Below are 17919 nucleotides of genomic sequence, written 5' to 3'. Positions count from 1 at the left end.
TGCCAGGATCAAATATGTGATATTGCACAGAGTGGTGTATTATAAACGCGAGGCCGCCTCCATTTCCGCTCTCGCGATCTTTTCCGTGGACATTATACCCAGAGCAGGTCTGCAATGCAGATCGTGCTGTGAGTTTAGTCTCTTGAATCGCAGCAATGCGGATGTTGTGCCGCTTCATGAAATTGACTATCTCCGTAATCTTCCCAGTTAGTCCATTACAGTTTAACTGCAGAATTCTGAAGTGCATGAGGGGAGACGTCGCCACTCTGGGGGTAAGTGACGGGTGACTACGCCTGGGTTGAGGAAGGCCAGGACGCAATTGCTGTTGTGGCCCTGGGACTGGGCGTCCTTGGGCAAGCATTGGGGTACCCGGATGATTTGGGTTTGCGATCTGGCAACATGGCGCGATGAAACCCGTCGAGGGCTTGCCGTCGCGGAGACCAGAACATCTAGGAAAGTGGCACCACCCAAGGCAGGAGCTGCATTGGGCGGATGTCGCAAACATATATATTCTGTGCTGGCAAACGGTGCAAACGGAGGTAGGGACTAAGAGTCTGTTTCCCTGACCTACACGATTGCTGCCGGAAAAGAGGGGGGAGAAGACGGGGGCAGGGGCTGTTGCTCAGCATTGCATCCGACTCTACTACGAAGATTGTAGTTATGAGTGGTAGCAGCTGTTTGAGTTGTTGGCGCCGTAAGGCGCGAGCAGCAGCGGGTACTTGTTGTGGCTTGCTGAGCAGCGGGGCTGCTGGAAGGTAATTGGGGGGCGCTTAGACGTAGACTACGGGGCGCCCTTGGGCGTGAACAGCAAGGAGCCACAAAAGATTTATAAAAGTTACGTGGACGTCGGGTTTTGGGATCAAGCCCAGAACAACCTGTCCGATGCAACCATCCTTTACACGAGACACACTGAACAGAGTATGACCGTCCTAAAAAGATTCTTTTCCGGCAGATGCAGCAAAACCATTTCTCAGGACCGGGGTCAGGAGACGGACCCGGATTGGATTCGATACCTTCCCGGAGCAAGAGAATATGGAGCAGTCCTGCTGCAAGGAGCTGCTGGGAGGATGACAATTTGTGGGAGGGACGAAACAAATTAAATGGGGTTACACTGAAATGACAGTCCTTGGTCGGGAAAAATCCCGAGTCGCTCCGGTACATAGAACCGACTGCCTTGGGAAGCGATGTCCTTGTTGTGCTCTGCAACTCTGGAATTTATTCAATTCCTCTTCTGACACCAATTGTAACGAATTTAGTGAAACTCCGCTTATTTTACACCTTCTACTAGCGTTCGTATCGCTAAACTGTTGAATAAATAACTCCAATACTCAATAATGCAAAATGGCCTTTATTAAAGTACTTCACAATAACACTGATACTTCGCAACTAATAGCGTGCTTAAATGAAACTGATTCTGCTTACTCAGCATTTGCTCCTTTTATACTCTCTGCTGTGTCGTTCGCATACTTCTAGGCGTTTCTTGTTCTAGAATTTACTACTTGTTTACCAGCTATAAACTACAGATGCACGTTTATAGCTTCTCGCATAGCCATATGCGCGTGTATATGTGAGTGATACTTCCACCGATGATTACATACTTTTGTGAGTATCTCAGATATATGCATGTGTTTGTGCATATCTCTCCGCTTCTTGTATGTACATATGTGTAGACATAATGATTGATTTGTTTATGTAGATACAAGTGACTGCTTAGTATCGGTTTAGAGATGATAGTATGCATTAGTGTTGCTAATATTCGTCGCAATACATTGGTAATTAGTATGTAAGATCTGTAATACCATAGCCTAAATAAATAACGGAATTGCTTTAGAGATAATTTCGAGACCATTTTCGTTTTGTTCTAATTATTTTTCGGGATAGTTTTTGGCATAGTTTCGGAATACTGCTGAATCATTTGGAGACTATTAGGATAGGCATTTCGGGTTTACTTCAAAACCATTCCGGGATTGTTTCCGACCATATCAGCACTGTTGCAAATATCATCAAGCATTTATAACTCATTAAAATTTACAAATGCATAATACCGTTTTCACACAGAAACTTAGTCGAATCACAATTCTGTTTAATGAAATAATTAAGTTTCTCTCTTCATACAGGGTCTTTTGTTTCATTAAGCGAACATCTGTCAGCAGCCCCAAACAGATATTTCGTTTTTACAAAAAATAGTTAAAATTGAAAGCAGCCGTTTTCTTCTTAACTATAAATACAATCAAAATAAAACAAGTAAGAAGGCTAAGTTCGGGTGTAACCGAACATTACATACTCAGCTGAGAGCTTTGGAGACAAAATAAGGGAAAATAATCATGTAGGAAAATGAACCTAGGGTAACCCTGGAATGTGTTTGTATGACATGGGTATGAAATGGAAGTTTATTAAAGAGTATTTTAAGAGGAAGTTGGCCACAGTTCTATTGGTGGACGCCTTTTCGAGATATAGCCATAAAGGTGGACCTGGGGTGACTCTAGAATGTGTTTGTATGACATGGGTATCAAATGAAAGGTGTTAATGAGTATTTTAAAAGGGAGTAGCCCTAAGCTGTATATGTGAATGCGTTTTCGAGATATCGACCAAAATGTGGACCAGGGTGACCCAGAACATCTTCTGTCGGGTATCGCTAATTTACTTATATATTTAATACCACGAACAGTATTCCTGCCATGATTCCAAGGGCTTTTGATTTCGCCCTGCAGAACTTTTCCATTTTCTTCTACTTAATATGGTAGGTGTCACACCCATTTTTCAAAGTTTTTTCCAAAGTTATATTTTGCGTCAAAAAACCAATCCAATCACCATTTTTCATCCCTTTTTTCGTATTTGGTATAGAATAATGGAATTTTTTCATTTTTCGAAATTTTCGATATCGAAAAAGTGGGCGTGGTCATAGTCGGATTTCGCCCATTTTTATTACCAAGATAAAGTGAGTTCAGATAAGTACGTGAACTAAGTTTAGTAAAGATATATCGATGTTTGCTCAAGTTATCGTGTTAACGGCCGAGCGGAGGGACATACGGTCGACTGTGTATACAAACTGGGCGTGGCTTCAACCGATTTAGCCCCTTTTCACAGAAAACAGTTATCGCCGTAGAAGCTATGCCCTTACCAAATATCACAAGGATTGGTAAACTATTGTTCGACTTATGGCATTAAAAGTATTCTAGACAAATTAAATGAAAATGGTCGGAGCCACGCCCTTTTTGAAATTTTCTTTTATTTTCTAATTTTGTTGCACCATATCATTACTGGAGATGAATGTTGACATAATTTACTTATATACTGTAAAGATATTCAATTTTTTGTTAAAATTTTTTTTTAAGTGGGCGTGTTCGTCATCCGGTTTTGCAAATTTTTATTTAGCACACATATAGTAATAGGAGTAACGTTCCTGCCAAATTTCATCATGATATCTTCGACGACTGCCAAATTACAGCTTGCAAAACTTTTAAATTACCTTCTTTTAAAAGTAGGCGGTGCCACGCCCATTGTCCAAAATTTTACTAATTTTCTATTCTGCGTCAAAAGGTCAACCCACCTACCAAGTTTCATCGCTTTATCCGTCTTTGGTAATGAATTATCGCACTTTTTCGAAATTTTCGATATCGAAAAAGTGGGCGTGGTTATAGTTCGATTTCGTTCATTTTAAATAGCGATCTGAGATGAGTGCCCAGGAACCTACATACCAAATTTCATTAAGATACCTCAAAATTTACTCAAGTTATCGTGTTTGGACAGACGGGCGGACGGACGGACATGGCTAAATGAATTTCTTTCTTGGCCCAGATCATTTTGATATATAAAATTCTATATCTATCTCGATTAGTTTATGTCGTTACGGGGTACCGTTATGCGAACAAAGTTAATATACTCTGTGAGCTCTGCTCAGCTGAGTATAATGAATGCGCATCTACCCATAGATGTTGCACCGAACCAAATATGTGCCTATTTTCGAAAAAGCCATATTACCTTTCGCAACAAATGCAGCAAAAATTAAGTTTTGAATTTTGTCGTGTTTTTCTATTTTTCGTAAATTGTTGAAAATAATTTTTTTGATTGTCATTTGTTACATTGACAATAAAATTCGAAGCACCCAGCAAAACTGACTGGATTTTTCACTCGATTAGGCATTCAATAAAGCAATGATGAGATAATTAAGAATTTGTATTTTGTATGGAGGGCTGAGTTCAATTAGGGCTTTAATGTAGAAAACTTGACTAATTATTGCATTAAGCCTCTGTGTGAAATTTGCATAAGATAAAATACGCTTAAAATTTAAAATCATAAAACATTCAAATTAACTCTTCAATTAAATTGTAAAAATGTTATAAAAACTTGCAGGATCCCTACATATGGCGTTGTATTAAATTATCTGTAGTGGAACGCATAATGCAGCCTTCAATTACATCACCATCCATACCAGACACTCCAACACCAACTTCCAATAACGTCAAACGTTCCACGCCAAAATCACGTGAAAGTAATCATGCTATTACTGTAACCGAAGATCAACGTGTCGTCTTTGCTGGCACTTTTAAGACTCAAACCCTTGAAATGATCATAAAAAATAATGTGGAACGTGTTATGCGTGTACAATCCATTGAATTTTTGGGACGTCGACGCGATTCACAAGCCAAACTTGTTGATCCAGCAAAAGAAGATTGCTGTTTTGAGTTACCCGGAAATGGTAGTCGTACATTACGTTTTGAAATCGAATCAAAACTCTATGGGGAATCGCGTGATGTTTTTGTTATAAAATTCGAAAATTTTCGTGTAAAGCGTTCGATTTTGGTTGTGGTATGTGAAACCGAAGAAGAAGCCGACATTGCACGCTCTCAACCAAATCAACTAAATGCAGCATCCAATAATGGCTTGCATAATCTACGACAACGTTCACGACATTATGCAAATCAAGTTTGGTCGAATAAAGGCGAGGTTATACCGGGTGTAGCATTAGCAACAAAAAGGCGATTTTTAGCGCATAGAATTGCTTTTTATGAAGTACCAGAACGTTTGCGTACTGCATATTTGACGGCATCAAGTCGACAAGAAATGATAGATAATGTGGAAAGTATGTTTCCGTGTTTGAAGGAAGAACTTACCATAAGAAATTATGCAATACGTTTTCAAACACTCGTTTATCTGGAAGAAATTGAATATTTTATGAATTTTCGAAATTATGATCGAGAGCGCGCACATTTTACGCGTGATGGTGAGTTCTTATCGCTTACCATTGAAAATCTATCCGAGCGTCGACCATCACTCGTTATTGGCGATACTGTGCGTGCCGTTAATCCATGGAGTGACGAGAATGATAAAAGAAGCTACGATGGCGTCATACACAAAGTACTTTTCAATCGTATATTACTCAAATTTAATGAAGGTTTCCAATCCAAATATAATGGTGAAGATTTTCGCTTAGAATTTTATTATTCACGTTTTGCATTTCGCAAACAACACTATGCAGTTAATCGTATCATCAAACATGTTGGTGAACAATTTCTATTTCCATCGCGTGTTTATACGCGTGACGAACCACAACTGGAAATTGAATTGGATAGCAATGAGAATCTTATGTTACAAGATACGTTATGTCCTTGGTTTAATTCTATGTTGAATTCTATACAAAAACGTGCCATACGTAACATTTTACGTGGTGAAGCACAAAATATGCCCTACGTAATATTTGGTCCACCAGGAACGGGTAAAACAATGACATTGGTTGAAACTATGATACAATTGATAAAGCTTTTGCCAAGTTCACGTTTACTAATTGGCACACCGTCTAACGGTTCGGCTGATTTGATCGCAACGCGTTTGATAGATAGTGGGCAATTACAGCCTGGAGATTTTGTGCGTTTGGTATCACAAAATCAAATTGAAAAAGAATTGATACCAGAACATTTGATGCCGTATTGTGCTACGGTCGACATGGCAGCCGATGGCACTTGTGACGATTCGGTTTGTATTAAATTAAATTTAGGTATATGTGTTGTACATATGTATAGCGGGCGTTGTGGTAAAGCTTATATCGGCTGTCCGATGGAAGACTATTTCTGGCTTTTTCTATTCGTTTTTGTGGTAGACGATGGGTGGGCTTGTTAGTAAATAAAAAAAATGTAAGGCGCGATTAGGCCGAGCTTCTCTTCCAATTTGCGTCGTGCTCCTCTTGGTTTTTCCTACAAATTGGCCGGACGGGACCTACATGTTTTATGCGGACTCCGAACGGCATCTGCAAAGCAGATGAGTTTTCACTGAGAGCTTTTCATGGCAGAAATACACTCGGAGCGCTTGCCAAACACTGCCGAGGGGCGACCCAGCTTAGAAAAATTTTCTTCTAATTGAAAAACCTTATTTCTAAAATTTTGGGGTGTGAACCCAGGGCATAAAATGTGGTAGGCGGAGCACGCTACCATAACACCACGGTGGCCGCCGCAGCTTGTTAGTACCTACTGTTAAGCAAATAATCGCTGTCGGCGATGAGGTTTTCAAAAAATCTTTAATGATATAATACGCAACGTTGAATTTTTAAAGATAATTCCTACCAAATATTTGTCGACATACAGTTTTTTAATGTTAATAAAAATCTTTAAATAAAAAATTTTAATTATTGATATTAGAGAAAAATAGCAAAGTTTACAAACGGTAGGCCAAGCGCAATTTCTATTCTCATATATTTTACAGGTTTTTAACTTGGTTGCCACTCTTACAACTTTAACAATTCCCCATTAAAAAAAAAAAGACGTGTGGCACTCGGGGACTGCCGCGGTAAAGCTATTGCATATTATCAACTTATGCAATTATAATATTTATGCACCATTTTGTTTTCTTTGATATTAATTCAAGTTACACTTTTTAAGCGTGGTGACCGATAAGAAAACAAATTTTTTACTTTTATTGAATAAATGAAAAGTTAATATTGGTTAAGAAAATTGTATTATTATCTTACAAGATATGTACATACGTAGGTTATTCTGGAATATTTATAATTGAAATTATACATAGGTTTATGGTAACTGAAATAGGAAACATACGTTTGAGACTTGATATCCTCTAAATATCTTGAAAATACCGCGTCAATGGTGGTCCCATATTTTGTTGTGAATTCTTTTGGATCATTATTTATTTTCAAATTGAATTTTTCAAAAAGAAAACTTGTCAACCGCTCTGATTTTTTTCAGCGAAATTGATGTTGAAATCGCCGGCCAAGATAACTAATGAAACTTTAACTTTAACTTTATTATTAACTTTAACTTTCACTTTAACTTTAACTTAATTTTTAACTTTAACTTTAACATTCACTTTAACTTTAACTTCCGCGTTAACTTTAACTTTCACTTTAACTTTATTTTTAACTTTAACTTTATCATTCACTTTAACTTTAACTTTATCATTCACTTTAACTTTAACTTTCACTTTAACTTTAACATTCACTTTAACTTTAACTTCCACTTTAACTTTAACTTTCACTTTAACCTTAACATTCACTTTAACTTTCACTTTAACTTTAACATTCACTTTAACTTTATTTTTAACTTTAACTTTCACTTTAACTTTAACATTCACTTTAACTTTAACTTTCACTTTAACTTTAACTTTATTTTTAACTTTAACTTTAACATTCACTTTAACTTTAACTTCCTCTTTAACTTTAACCTTAACTTTAACTTTAATTTAGCTTTCACTTTAACTTTAACATTCACTTTAACTTTAACTTTCACTTTAACTTTATTTTTAACTTTAACTTTCACTTTAACATTAACTTTAACTTTAACATTAACTTTAACTTCCACTTTAACTTTAACCTTAACTTCCACTTTAACTTTAACCTTAACTTTAACTTTCACTTTAACATTCACTTTAACTTTAACTTTCACTTTAACTTTAACCTTAACTTCCACTTTAACTTTGACTTTAACTTTAACCTTAACTTTAACTTTCACTTTAACTTTAACATTCACTTTAACTTTTACTTTAACTTTCACTTTAACTTTAACATTCACTTTAACTTTAACTTTCACTTTAACTTTAACATTCACTTTAACTTTAACTTCCACTTTAACTTTAACTTTGACTTTAACTTTAACTTTCCCTTTAACTTTAACTTTATTTTTAACTTTAACTTTACCTTTAACTTTAACTCACTTTAACTTTAACTTTATTTTTAACTTTTACTTTAACTTTCACTTTAACTTTAACATTCACTTTAACTTTTACTTTAACTTTCACTTTAACTTTAACATTCACTTTAACATTCACTTTAACTTCCACTTTAACTTTAACTTTCACTTTAACTTTAACATTCACTTTAACTTTAACTTCCACTTTAACTTTAACTTTGACTTTAACTTTAACTTTCCCTTTAACTTTAACTTTCCCTTTAACTTTAACTTTAAGTTTAACTTTAACTTTAACATTAACTTTAACATTAACTTTAACTTTGACTTTGACTTTAACTTTAACTTTATTATTAACTTTAACTTTATTTTTAACTTTAACTTTCACTTTAACTTTAACATTAACATTCACTTTAACTTTAACCTTAACTTTAATTTTAACTTTAACTTTAACTTTAACATTCACTTTATCTTTAACTTTAACTTCCACTTTAACTTTAACTTTGACTTTAACCCTAACTTTAACTTTAAATTTAACTTTCACTTTAACTTTATGATGGAGATCCAATTTTATGTATTTGGCCTGTTCCTAACACCGAACCTTTTTCGAACCTTTTTGACAAATATCCGTTACGGTTTTTTTTTATTTAGTCGCCAAGCCCGCGATAAAATCTATGCAATAGCTTAAAAATTTTCATAACTTGCCATCTTAATATTATAAGAACGCTACTCGCTGCCGGTCTGTCGTAATTGTGATATTTTGCGGAAATATTCTGAAATTTTAATAAAATATTCCAAAATCAAATTTGAATGATTTAACTAAACAAAATTTGAATAATATTGATAGACTGTCGTGTGAGCTCATCGAAAAAAGTACTTGAATCAACACCGAATGGCCCTTAACATCTCTCTCAAACTTTTATTTTTAAATTTACATATTTCCTCTTACAGATGATTGTCACAGAATCTGGCATGAAATTGCGTTGTCAAATGAAATATTTAGGACGCCATCGCATCACCATCAGCACATGCACTACACTTGGCAATTTTCTACAAATGGGTTTTCCACCTAATCATTTCACGCACATATTAATCGATGAGTCTGGCCAATGTACCGAACCCGAAGTTATGGTACCTATTTGTTTGGTTTCTCAAAAGCGTGGCCAAATAATTTTAGCTGGTGATCCGCATCAATTGCAAGCAATTGTCATAAATCGTTTTGCGTCTGAGAGTGGTTTATCGATTTCCCTGTTGGAACGCATCTTATTGCGCACACCTTATTTGCGCGATACGATACGTTTCCCTGAAACGTCAGGTTTTGATCCACGTTTAGTTACAAAATTACTTTATAATTATCGTTCATTGCCATCCATATTGAATGTGTACAGCGAGCTTTTCTATGATTCGGAACTGCGTCCAATGGTAAGTGAAAAAGATTCGCGTGAAGTTGAAATGCTGCTGAAACTGGATGCATTGTTGCCACCATCCGACAAGCGCCCCAAAACACATGGCATATTCTTCTATGGCACACGCAGCGAAAATAAACAGGAATCAGATTCACCTTCATGGTTTAATCCGCTGGAAGCAAGAAATGTAAGCAAACCTATTTTTTAAATTTATTATCCTTGTTATTAAAGCGTTTTTTTTATGAAATAATAACCCATAAATATTTTAATGCATCCTTCAGGTATTTTTAATGACTATAAAATTGTATCGTCAAGGCATCGAACCAGAAAATATCGGCATTATTACACCATATATGAAGCAAGTAAAACATTTACGTACATTATTCATAGAGGCAGATATTGCTATGCCAAAAATTGGATCTGTAGAAGAGTTTCAAGGACAGGTTTGTAAAATTCATACATATATACATGTTCAAAACTTTTTGAGAAGGAAGTTTAAAACAATTTATCATTCGCTATCAATAGAATAGTCTTATGGGTGTACCACAAGGTAGCATCCTTGGGCCTATTTTGTTCTTAATGTTTATTAATGATGATGGCTCATGCATAAACAATTCAAATTATTTGCTTTATGCCGACGACTTAAAAACTCTTTCGGAGGATCTCCTGTACCTCTGATGCATTACGTCTACAAGAAGATCTAAATGCTATTAACAACAAAATAATCTACGACTCAATATTAGTAAATGCTGTCATACAATGCCTTAGTGCGTTCAAAGCTAGAGTATGCTTCAGTCATCTGCAATCCGATATACTCTTCACACTCGTTAAAAATTGAAAGAATTCACCGCAAGCTCATACGATTTGCTCTTCAACCTCTACACTTTGATAATCCCCTGCCATCCTACAATGCTAGATGCATGCTTATCAATGTATTGCCACTTGAAGTTAGGCGTTTTGTTCAAAACGTAATGTTTATTTTTGACATAATATCCTGTGTCATTGATTGTTCAGAACTACTTGGGCAGTTTACTTTCAATGTCCCTAACAGAGCTCTCCGGTTCCACAGTACATTCCGCTTTGAAGTGCTGCGTTCGAATTACTTCAATTTCGAACCTCTTCTAAGAGGTATTGTAGAATTTAATCGCCTATCCAGATCTAGATCTGGACTTTGCCATGCCAAGGTCTCTGTTTAAGGCACGCATTGAGTCTTATTATTTATCTCCGTAAACCTCATTTTAAAATTGTTAAACTAGCACTAAGTTAGCCTGTAATCTAGTCAGTAAGGTTGGTACCATTTGACTTAATAAATATATGTGACCCGGCCTATGAAAAGGTGGCTTACGACTCAAAAAAGAAATTGCGGGAAACAGCTGTTAAAGATAAACAATTCATTTCTTCAGTTTCTTAGTAGTTTTTCTTTTGCATTATGAACAGTCATGCCCAAAAGGCAACCAAAAAGGGCAAAATAGCATAAATGAGATAAGTTCGTGTGTGTATATAAAGAGCGATTTTTTTTCAATGCAAAGCACAAACCAGTTTCTGACCGAAAAAAAACGTGTGAGTGCTCGGATTTAAAAGCAATGCTGAACGAGTAGGGCGTGTGTCGCTTGTGAATAATGTCTGTCGAAGAAGAATTTAGCGAGGTTTTTCAAACATATTTCTGTGAAAACGAGGAGAATGATGATGATTCTTTCGATGATGTTGGTATCAATTACGAGGACGAACTACAAGCATTGTTTCAAGCTAAAGGTCATATGGAATAGAGATATACACCGCCGATAAACGCTGCTGCCGCCGCCGATTTTCGTCGTTTTTTTGCACGCCCCCGCCGAATGTCAAAAATATCGGCGCGGCGGCGGCGGCGTTCGGCGCGTTACTATATTCTCTACTCGTTTAAGACTGTTTAAGGCATTTATTGTTCATGTCGAAAATTGGTCCGATATGGTCGAAAGGGGTATCAACGGATGCGCATCACTGCTAGTTATAAGAATCCAATTGCGAAATTTAACTCTTTCGCCCATTCAAAAGTTATGCCAGCTTAACACGGATTGTGCATCACCCAATTCAGCAAGTTATATATTAAAACAAAGAACTAAAAGAAACGTTATATAAAAAATTTAAATGCTTACCTTGCATAATTTTTTCAAAAAATTAATAAGGTACAATGAATTGAAATAAAATGACCCAATTCGAGCATGTTTTCAAATTGTCCTTAAGTTGTTAAAAAGCAAGTTACCCGAAAAAAGTGCAGATTTTTTCACGTCATCATTCAACACCCAAGTCTCCTGGTTTGCCATTTCCTCAAGTTGGCGGCCCTATCCCCAACTAGTCCCTTGGAGTCAATCACATTGTTTATAGCTTACCAACAAAGTTTAAATATAACCTACGCGTTACGGCTCCTGTTACATGTTACATATGTGAATACGTAGGCACATATATTTACCAGGTGAGGCTTTGTCCTTCGCAAGAACACTCAAATTGGTGAAGCAAAGGCTTTGCCAAGACAGTCAAACTAATAACCGTGTGTGCTACTACCCTAACGTATTGAACAGACGAACGAGGCTGAAAACTGAAGCTACGCGGTTATTTATAATGAATTCTTATATCAAAAGGCATGAAAACAATAGTTTGGACTGAGCCTAACATTAACATCTTTCAACTTAAAATCGGTCGACTTTCATTCTTAAATATCGTTTTGGTTTAACGAAGATTACTGAAATCAATGTTTCGAACACAAACGTCTGCAAATTTTGGTCTACATTTAAAAAAAATTATCCATGTCTTTGTTAAATTTATTACGTAGGATTATACTATTTGCTCCTATAAGTTACGCAATAATATCCACTTTGACTGCTTATGATTTCGAGGGCGGCATCCTTGGCCGAATAGTTACTCCCTAATGTTGTAAGGGTTTTCTCTGGTAGTGCTCGGCATCATAAATAAACAAATGTAAGGCGCGATAACCTCCGAAGAGATTTTAGGCCAATTTGCGAAGTGCTTTTAATTTTTCTTACAAATTGGCGGGACGGGACCTACTCCGAACGGCATCTGCTTCTTCGGTGTGGTAGGCACGCTACCACGACACCACCTCGACAGCATAGCGCGGCAAAAAAAAACAGTTAGAAAGTCTTCGGTGTTACACCTAGAGCTCCTAGGAAAGTGACGTCGACGAAGGTATGAGTTCGAAGTCGCAGTCCTATAGCTTCTGTGCTGGCATGTGGTGTGAGGGCCAGGAGGCGTGGTAGTGACTGGTGGTGGACAGGATTACTACTGTTCGCACATCGGGAATTATAGCTCTTAAAACAGCCGAAAAAACTAGAGGCGCCCTTTGCCGCGATCAACAATAGTCCAGCGTTGGTGTTAATCGTTGAAACTGTGCCAAGAGACATGAGTATTAAAAGGCCATTAATAGCAACCGCAAGTGCGTGACCAGAAAGGGGCCACAAATAATTTAAAGAAATCGTGTGTACAACGAGTATTAGGAGTTATACAAGAACATCTCCTTTGGTGAAACTACGCTTTGTACGAGACATACCGACAAAAGTGTGACCATTTTAAGTATTTAAATTTTTTTCGACAGACGCAGCAGTACCAGTGCCTTAGGGTTAGGTTCGAAGCCTCCCTGGAATGCAGGACATTCCCTCCGTAAGGAGCAGAATGATCCACGAGACTTTGAGAGCAAACCGTAGGATCTTTCCGAAATGGCCAAAACGTTGATTTCCTTAAATACATACAAACATAACCTTTCCTAAATATTATTTTTTATAGAGAAAAATCAAGCTTTTAAAGTAAGAACACCGGCGTAGGCCGGCGCGCCGCCCACGTTGTCGCCGCCGGTATATAATAGTGCCTACGCCGCCGCCGCCGATATAGTAAACCTCTAAAATGGAAGTGGATGAAAATATCATCTCCAGAACACTTCTAAGCAAGTTAGGACTTTCTAGTTTTCACCACGTGAAAGAGTGTCTAAACTATCGAAACCAGAAAAAAAGTGGACAATTTTTTTGAGTCATAAGCCGGGTCACATATATGAAATATGAAAAATATATATGAAAATATATGTACATAAAACCCAAAAAATGTCTCGTATAACTCTTTCCAACATTTTATTTTTATTACACAGGAACGCGACATTATACTCATCTCCACAGTGCGTTCTTCCAAAAAGCTGATTGGCAGCGATTTGCGTCATGCACTCGGCTTTGTACAAAGCGCCAAACGAATGAATGTTGCTATTTCACGTGCCCGCTATCTAATGTTCATATTTGGAAATCCACATTTACTCTATTTAGATCATTGTTGGCGTAGTTGCATCAAATATTGTGTTGACAATGAAGCTTATTTGGGTTGCGATTTGCCAGAAGATTTCGAGACTAGACCTGAATTAGATGAGCAGCAATTGCTTGACGAAAGTGAAGACATCACTGATAATTCGCCGGAAAAAGCACACATTGTAAAAGAGTGAACAAAGGGAAACAACAACTACCAAGCAAATATGTAGCAACTTTCATGATATTATTAAGTTTTGAATTTCATTGATTTTTTAATCCATTCTTTTACATTAAGCATATACGTTTTAATTTAGATGCGGTTATCGCTTGGGGTTAAATTTTTGTGAGAAATTGATCATAAGCCCATAGACTTAACCAATTTTCAAATGATGATTATACATTTTGTTAGATTTAGAGAACTAAAAGTTAGATGACCAAGCATTGCTGTAAAAATTTTATAATTTATATTCAATTACATTAAGACTTTGAATTGATTATCATTCACGAAATATTAAGGGTAATCACAGTTGCATGGTAAAGTTATTGTGTGGCATCTTAAGCAAAATTATATGCACTGCTTACGTCCCCATAGGTAATATAAAATTGCAAAAGACCGTCCCTAAGTTTGAAGCTTATGCTGGAAGGTTTGTTTGTTTCCTTGCAAATACAGCAGAAACTGATTTTATATGAAATCCGATTTTTAAAATTGTTGTTGTTGTTGTTGTTGTTGTAACAGTGCTTCACCCCATCCAATAGGTGCGACCGATCACAAATTGTCATCAGTATCCTCTAACGGGAGTCCAAGGAAACTTGCTGTTTCAACATGGGTGGACCATAATGAGAGGGGTGTTAGAGGCATTGATTCCACATTACAATTAAAGAGATGGTTGCTGTCATGTTGGGACACATTGCAAGCGGGGCATACATTTTGTATGTTGTTGTTGTAGCAGTGTTTTTACACTGAAATGAGTCCTTGGTCGGGAAAAATCTCGAGTCGCTCCGGTACATAGAACCAACTGTCTTGGGAAGCGTACACAAGTCTGAAATTACAGAAGGGTTGAAGAAACTGATTGAAATTTGAGCAATTATATAAAAAACATTTTGTATGTCGGGGTCGATTCTGGATAGGTAACCTGTTACAGTATCCAGAACGAAGTTGAGCTAGAGTGACTCGCGTTTCCCTGGGGAGTATGCGTTCCTCTTCCGCAAGTTTTGGGTACTGTTCTTTGAGTACTGGATTCACCGGGCAATTCCCGGAAAAAAGGTCCGACGCCTGTTTGTGGAGTTCACTGAGGACCTGCTTGTGTTTTTTGTGCTCATATGTCATTATAATAATGACCTTTAGAGAAGAAAAATTAGTTGGTGTGTTTTCTACGTAACAACAGTTTTAGATCCCCATACTTAACAAACTTCCACCTTTCAAAAGCTCTGCGAATAAACACAATCAAAAAAATAAAGCCATGAGAAAATTTTTAACGCGCCATAAATGCCGTCCGTCCTATCAGCAACAGTGTGCCCGTAAACGTATAGATAGAACCGTCGCCCCCTGGACCAGTATCACATTGCTTCAATGTTATTTCTACAAAGTTGCTGATTTGTTGTCACTTTGAACCGCTCGGCATTTTCGCTGTAAAGCTAGAGAGAGTGAATTGGCCAACCTTTCTCTTGAGCATTTGTCGATTCTGGCTCCATCGCAAGCATATAAAGGTGTGTTCAGGACTGTTTTTATCTGCTTCCCCGTAGTCGCATTTTTAATTTTACTTTTTATGTACAAGTATTTTTTGAAGTAGCCATGTTCAAAGAGTATTGGGGTAACGGTGTTTACCTCACCAAAACTTCTAGTGCTCAATACTTGAGAGATGTGTTATAATTTTCGCAGTCCATATGCCTTGACATAGCGTTAACCTTTCCTTCCTGCTTCTTTGGCTAACAACTCTCATTCCCTCTTGATCCGTCTGCTTTTATGCTACGCTTAACCTTTCAGTGCTGTAAGGTCGATGGAGATGGGGTGTCCATCAGGACCCACGTTTGACTTTCTGCGCGGGTTCTTCTTAGCCGGAAGTCTAATCTTACGCCTAAATTGAATAACTTCTTTTAGGTTATTACATATCAGGACAAGGTTTCAAATGCAAGTTCTGGCGGTTTGTGCCTTTTCCTGTCGGCATAAATTTCAATACCATCGTAGCTGACGTTACATAAGTAAGGACCGACAATTGATCCCTGTGCTACTCAGCACTTGAGTTTCATTGTCCGATCTCTTAAATGGCTGTTGCTGACGGGCTTCAGGTAGCATGTGATTTGGAATGGTTACTTCTATGTGTACTTATCTCGCGCTGTTGAATAGTCGCTTGGATTTGGTGTTACTTCGCTGTGTTAATTCAACGCTGGCGAGAACGTATTTTCCAAGCTTAAAGACGTGTTGCCGGATGATAGACCTCCAAACTGTTCTGTGTTCGGCAAAACGTGGCTTTGGGTCCCTTGCCAATTACCATCGTCACGTAGGCATCTGATGGTTTTCCGTTGTTGTTGTTGTTGTAGCGATAAGTTTGTTCCCCGAAGGCTTTGGGGAGTGTTATCGATGTGATGGTCCTTTGCCGGATACAGATCCGGTACCACAGCACCATTAAGGTGCTAGCCCGACCATCTCAGGAACGATTTATGTGGCCACATTAAACCTTCAGGCCATCCCCTCCCTCCCCAACCCCAAGTTCCACGAGGAGCTTAGGGTCGCCAGAGCCTCGTCTGTTAGTGAAACAGGATTCGCCGCGGATAGGTGAGGTTGACAATTGGGTTTGGAGAAGCTATATATTGCGGTGGCAACCTGAAGGGTTGCGCTACACAGCCCCTTGAATTTGGTATTTTAGTCGCCTCTTAGGACAGGCATATCTACCGCGGGTATATTCTGACCCCCTAACCCGCTGAGGGCTTTATTGTATTTTAGGCTTCTTGCTGCAGAATTTAACTATGCTGTCAAACTGTGAGTACCCGAACTTTGGTTTACTTTCGACACTATTCAATGCATATTAAGAATATTGAGTTAGGAGATTTATCAAATACGCCTGACCAATTTTGAAGATTTTTTTTTTTTTTATTGAAAATATTTGTTTGAGTCGTACCACATCCAATCGGCTTAATCGACGATATTTCAAAGTAAACTCAAAAAACTGGAGGAAATTTAAATTTATACTTTTTGTTAAAAGAAAACGTGATAAACATTCACCAGAATCGTTAGATTAAGCTTCCAGCTTTGGCAATTCGATGTGGAATGACGCCTATACAATCAATAATAACACTTTAGCAGCATACTACAATATTTGTTTGTACTGCTAAAACAGGAGCGAATTATCAGCTCCTATGAGAGCTGTATTCAGCAATGATTACATAAACTTGCGGTTTTAGTCCGTGCAACGCTTAAAGCAGCATTTCTAGTGTGATGTGAGAATGGTTAGTGCCATTCAAATTTTTTAAATCAAAGATCCCACTTAATCTGATCAAATTTTATTCGAAAGCAGGCAACAATTGTTACCGCTTTCTTTTCTTTCTTAACTGTAAGTCTTTGTATTTTATTGAAGAAACACGATACCGAACCGCTTAGTCTAATGGCTTAGCTGTTATAAAAAATACATAATTAAGCAACAATTTTTAAATAATATCAGAATATTGTGAAATGTAAGTTTAAATACTCGACCTGTAATAACTGATTAAGTACTCAAAGAAGAGCATTCAAGTTAGAACTTTGTACTTTCCTAGTGGAAAGTTTAGTTAATAAACTTGACGCAACTTGAAAATTTATGAAATTTTATAAAAAAGGTGAATAAGTTTTCTTCTTAAACTACTTCGCTTAAAGTCCCTATTTCTCCTTGTTTTATTTTTTAGTTTTACTTATAATCTTTAATATATCTTTTCAAATCCTTCAGGTATTTATAGCAATGTTTGTGTCTAATCGCCAATAAAGAGCGTTTGGAAATGTTTAAATTAGGGTAACCATAGTTGTATGCGAAATTCAACTTGTGGCATCTTTACCCATATAATACACTATCTGTGAGCGATAGATCTAAACAAGAGGAGGTACTTGGCATCAAAGAAAGAATCGACACTTTCTCACATTGG

At 37.2% G+C, this 17919-nt stretch overlaps 1 protein-coding gene across 1 annotated transcript in view; it reads left to right on the top strand.

The window, feature by feature from the left end:
* armi (armitage) overlaps positions 1 to 17662 on the top strand; it is a 42221-nt gene extending 24559 nt beyond the window's left edge. The window contains exons 4-7 of the mRNA XM_067789923.1: positions 4354 to 5973; positions 9081 to 9722; positions 9817 to 9978; positions 13662 to 17662. Of these exons, the coding sequence (XP_067646024.1) occupies positions 4354 to 5973; positions 9081 to 9722; positions 9817 to 9978; positions 13662 to 14003 (2766 nt within the window). The 3' untranslated portion in view covers positions 14004 to 17662. The remainder of the gene's footprint in view (positions 1 to 4353; positions 5974 to 9080; positions 9723 to 9816; positions 9979 to 13661) is intronic.
* The last annotated feature ends 257 nt before the right edge of the window (positions 17663 to 17919 follow it).

This window comes from Eurosta solidaginis, chromosome 5 (genome assembly GCF_040869045.1).
Source record: "Eurosta solidaginis isolate ZX-2024a chromosome 5, ASM4086904v1, whole genome shotgun sequence".
Taxonomy (NCBI): Eukaryota; Metazoa; Arthropoda; class Insecta; order Diptera; family Tephritidae; genus Eurosta; species Eurosta solidaginis.
The sequence above is the reverse complement of the archived record's forward strand: the minus strand, read 5'-3'. Positions and strand labels throughout refer to the sequence as shown.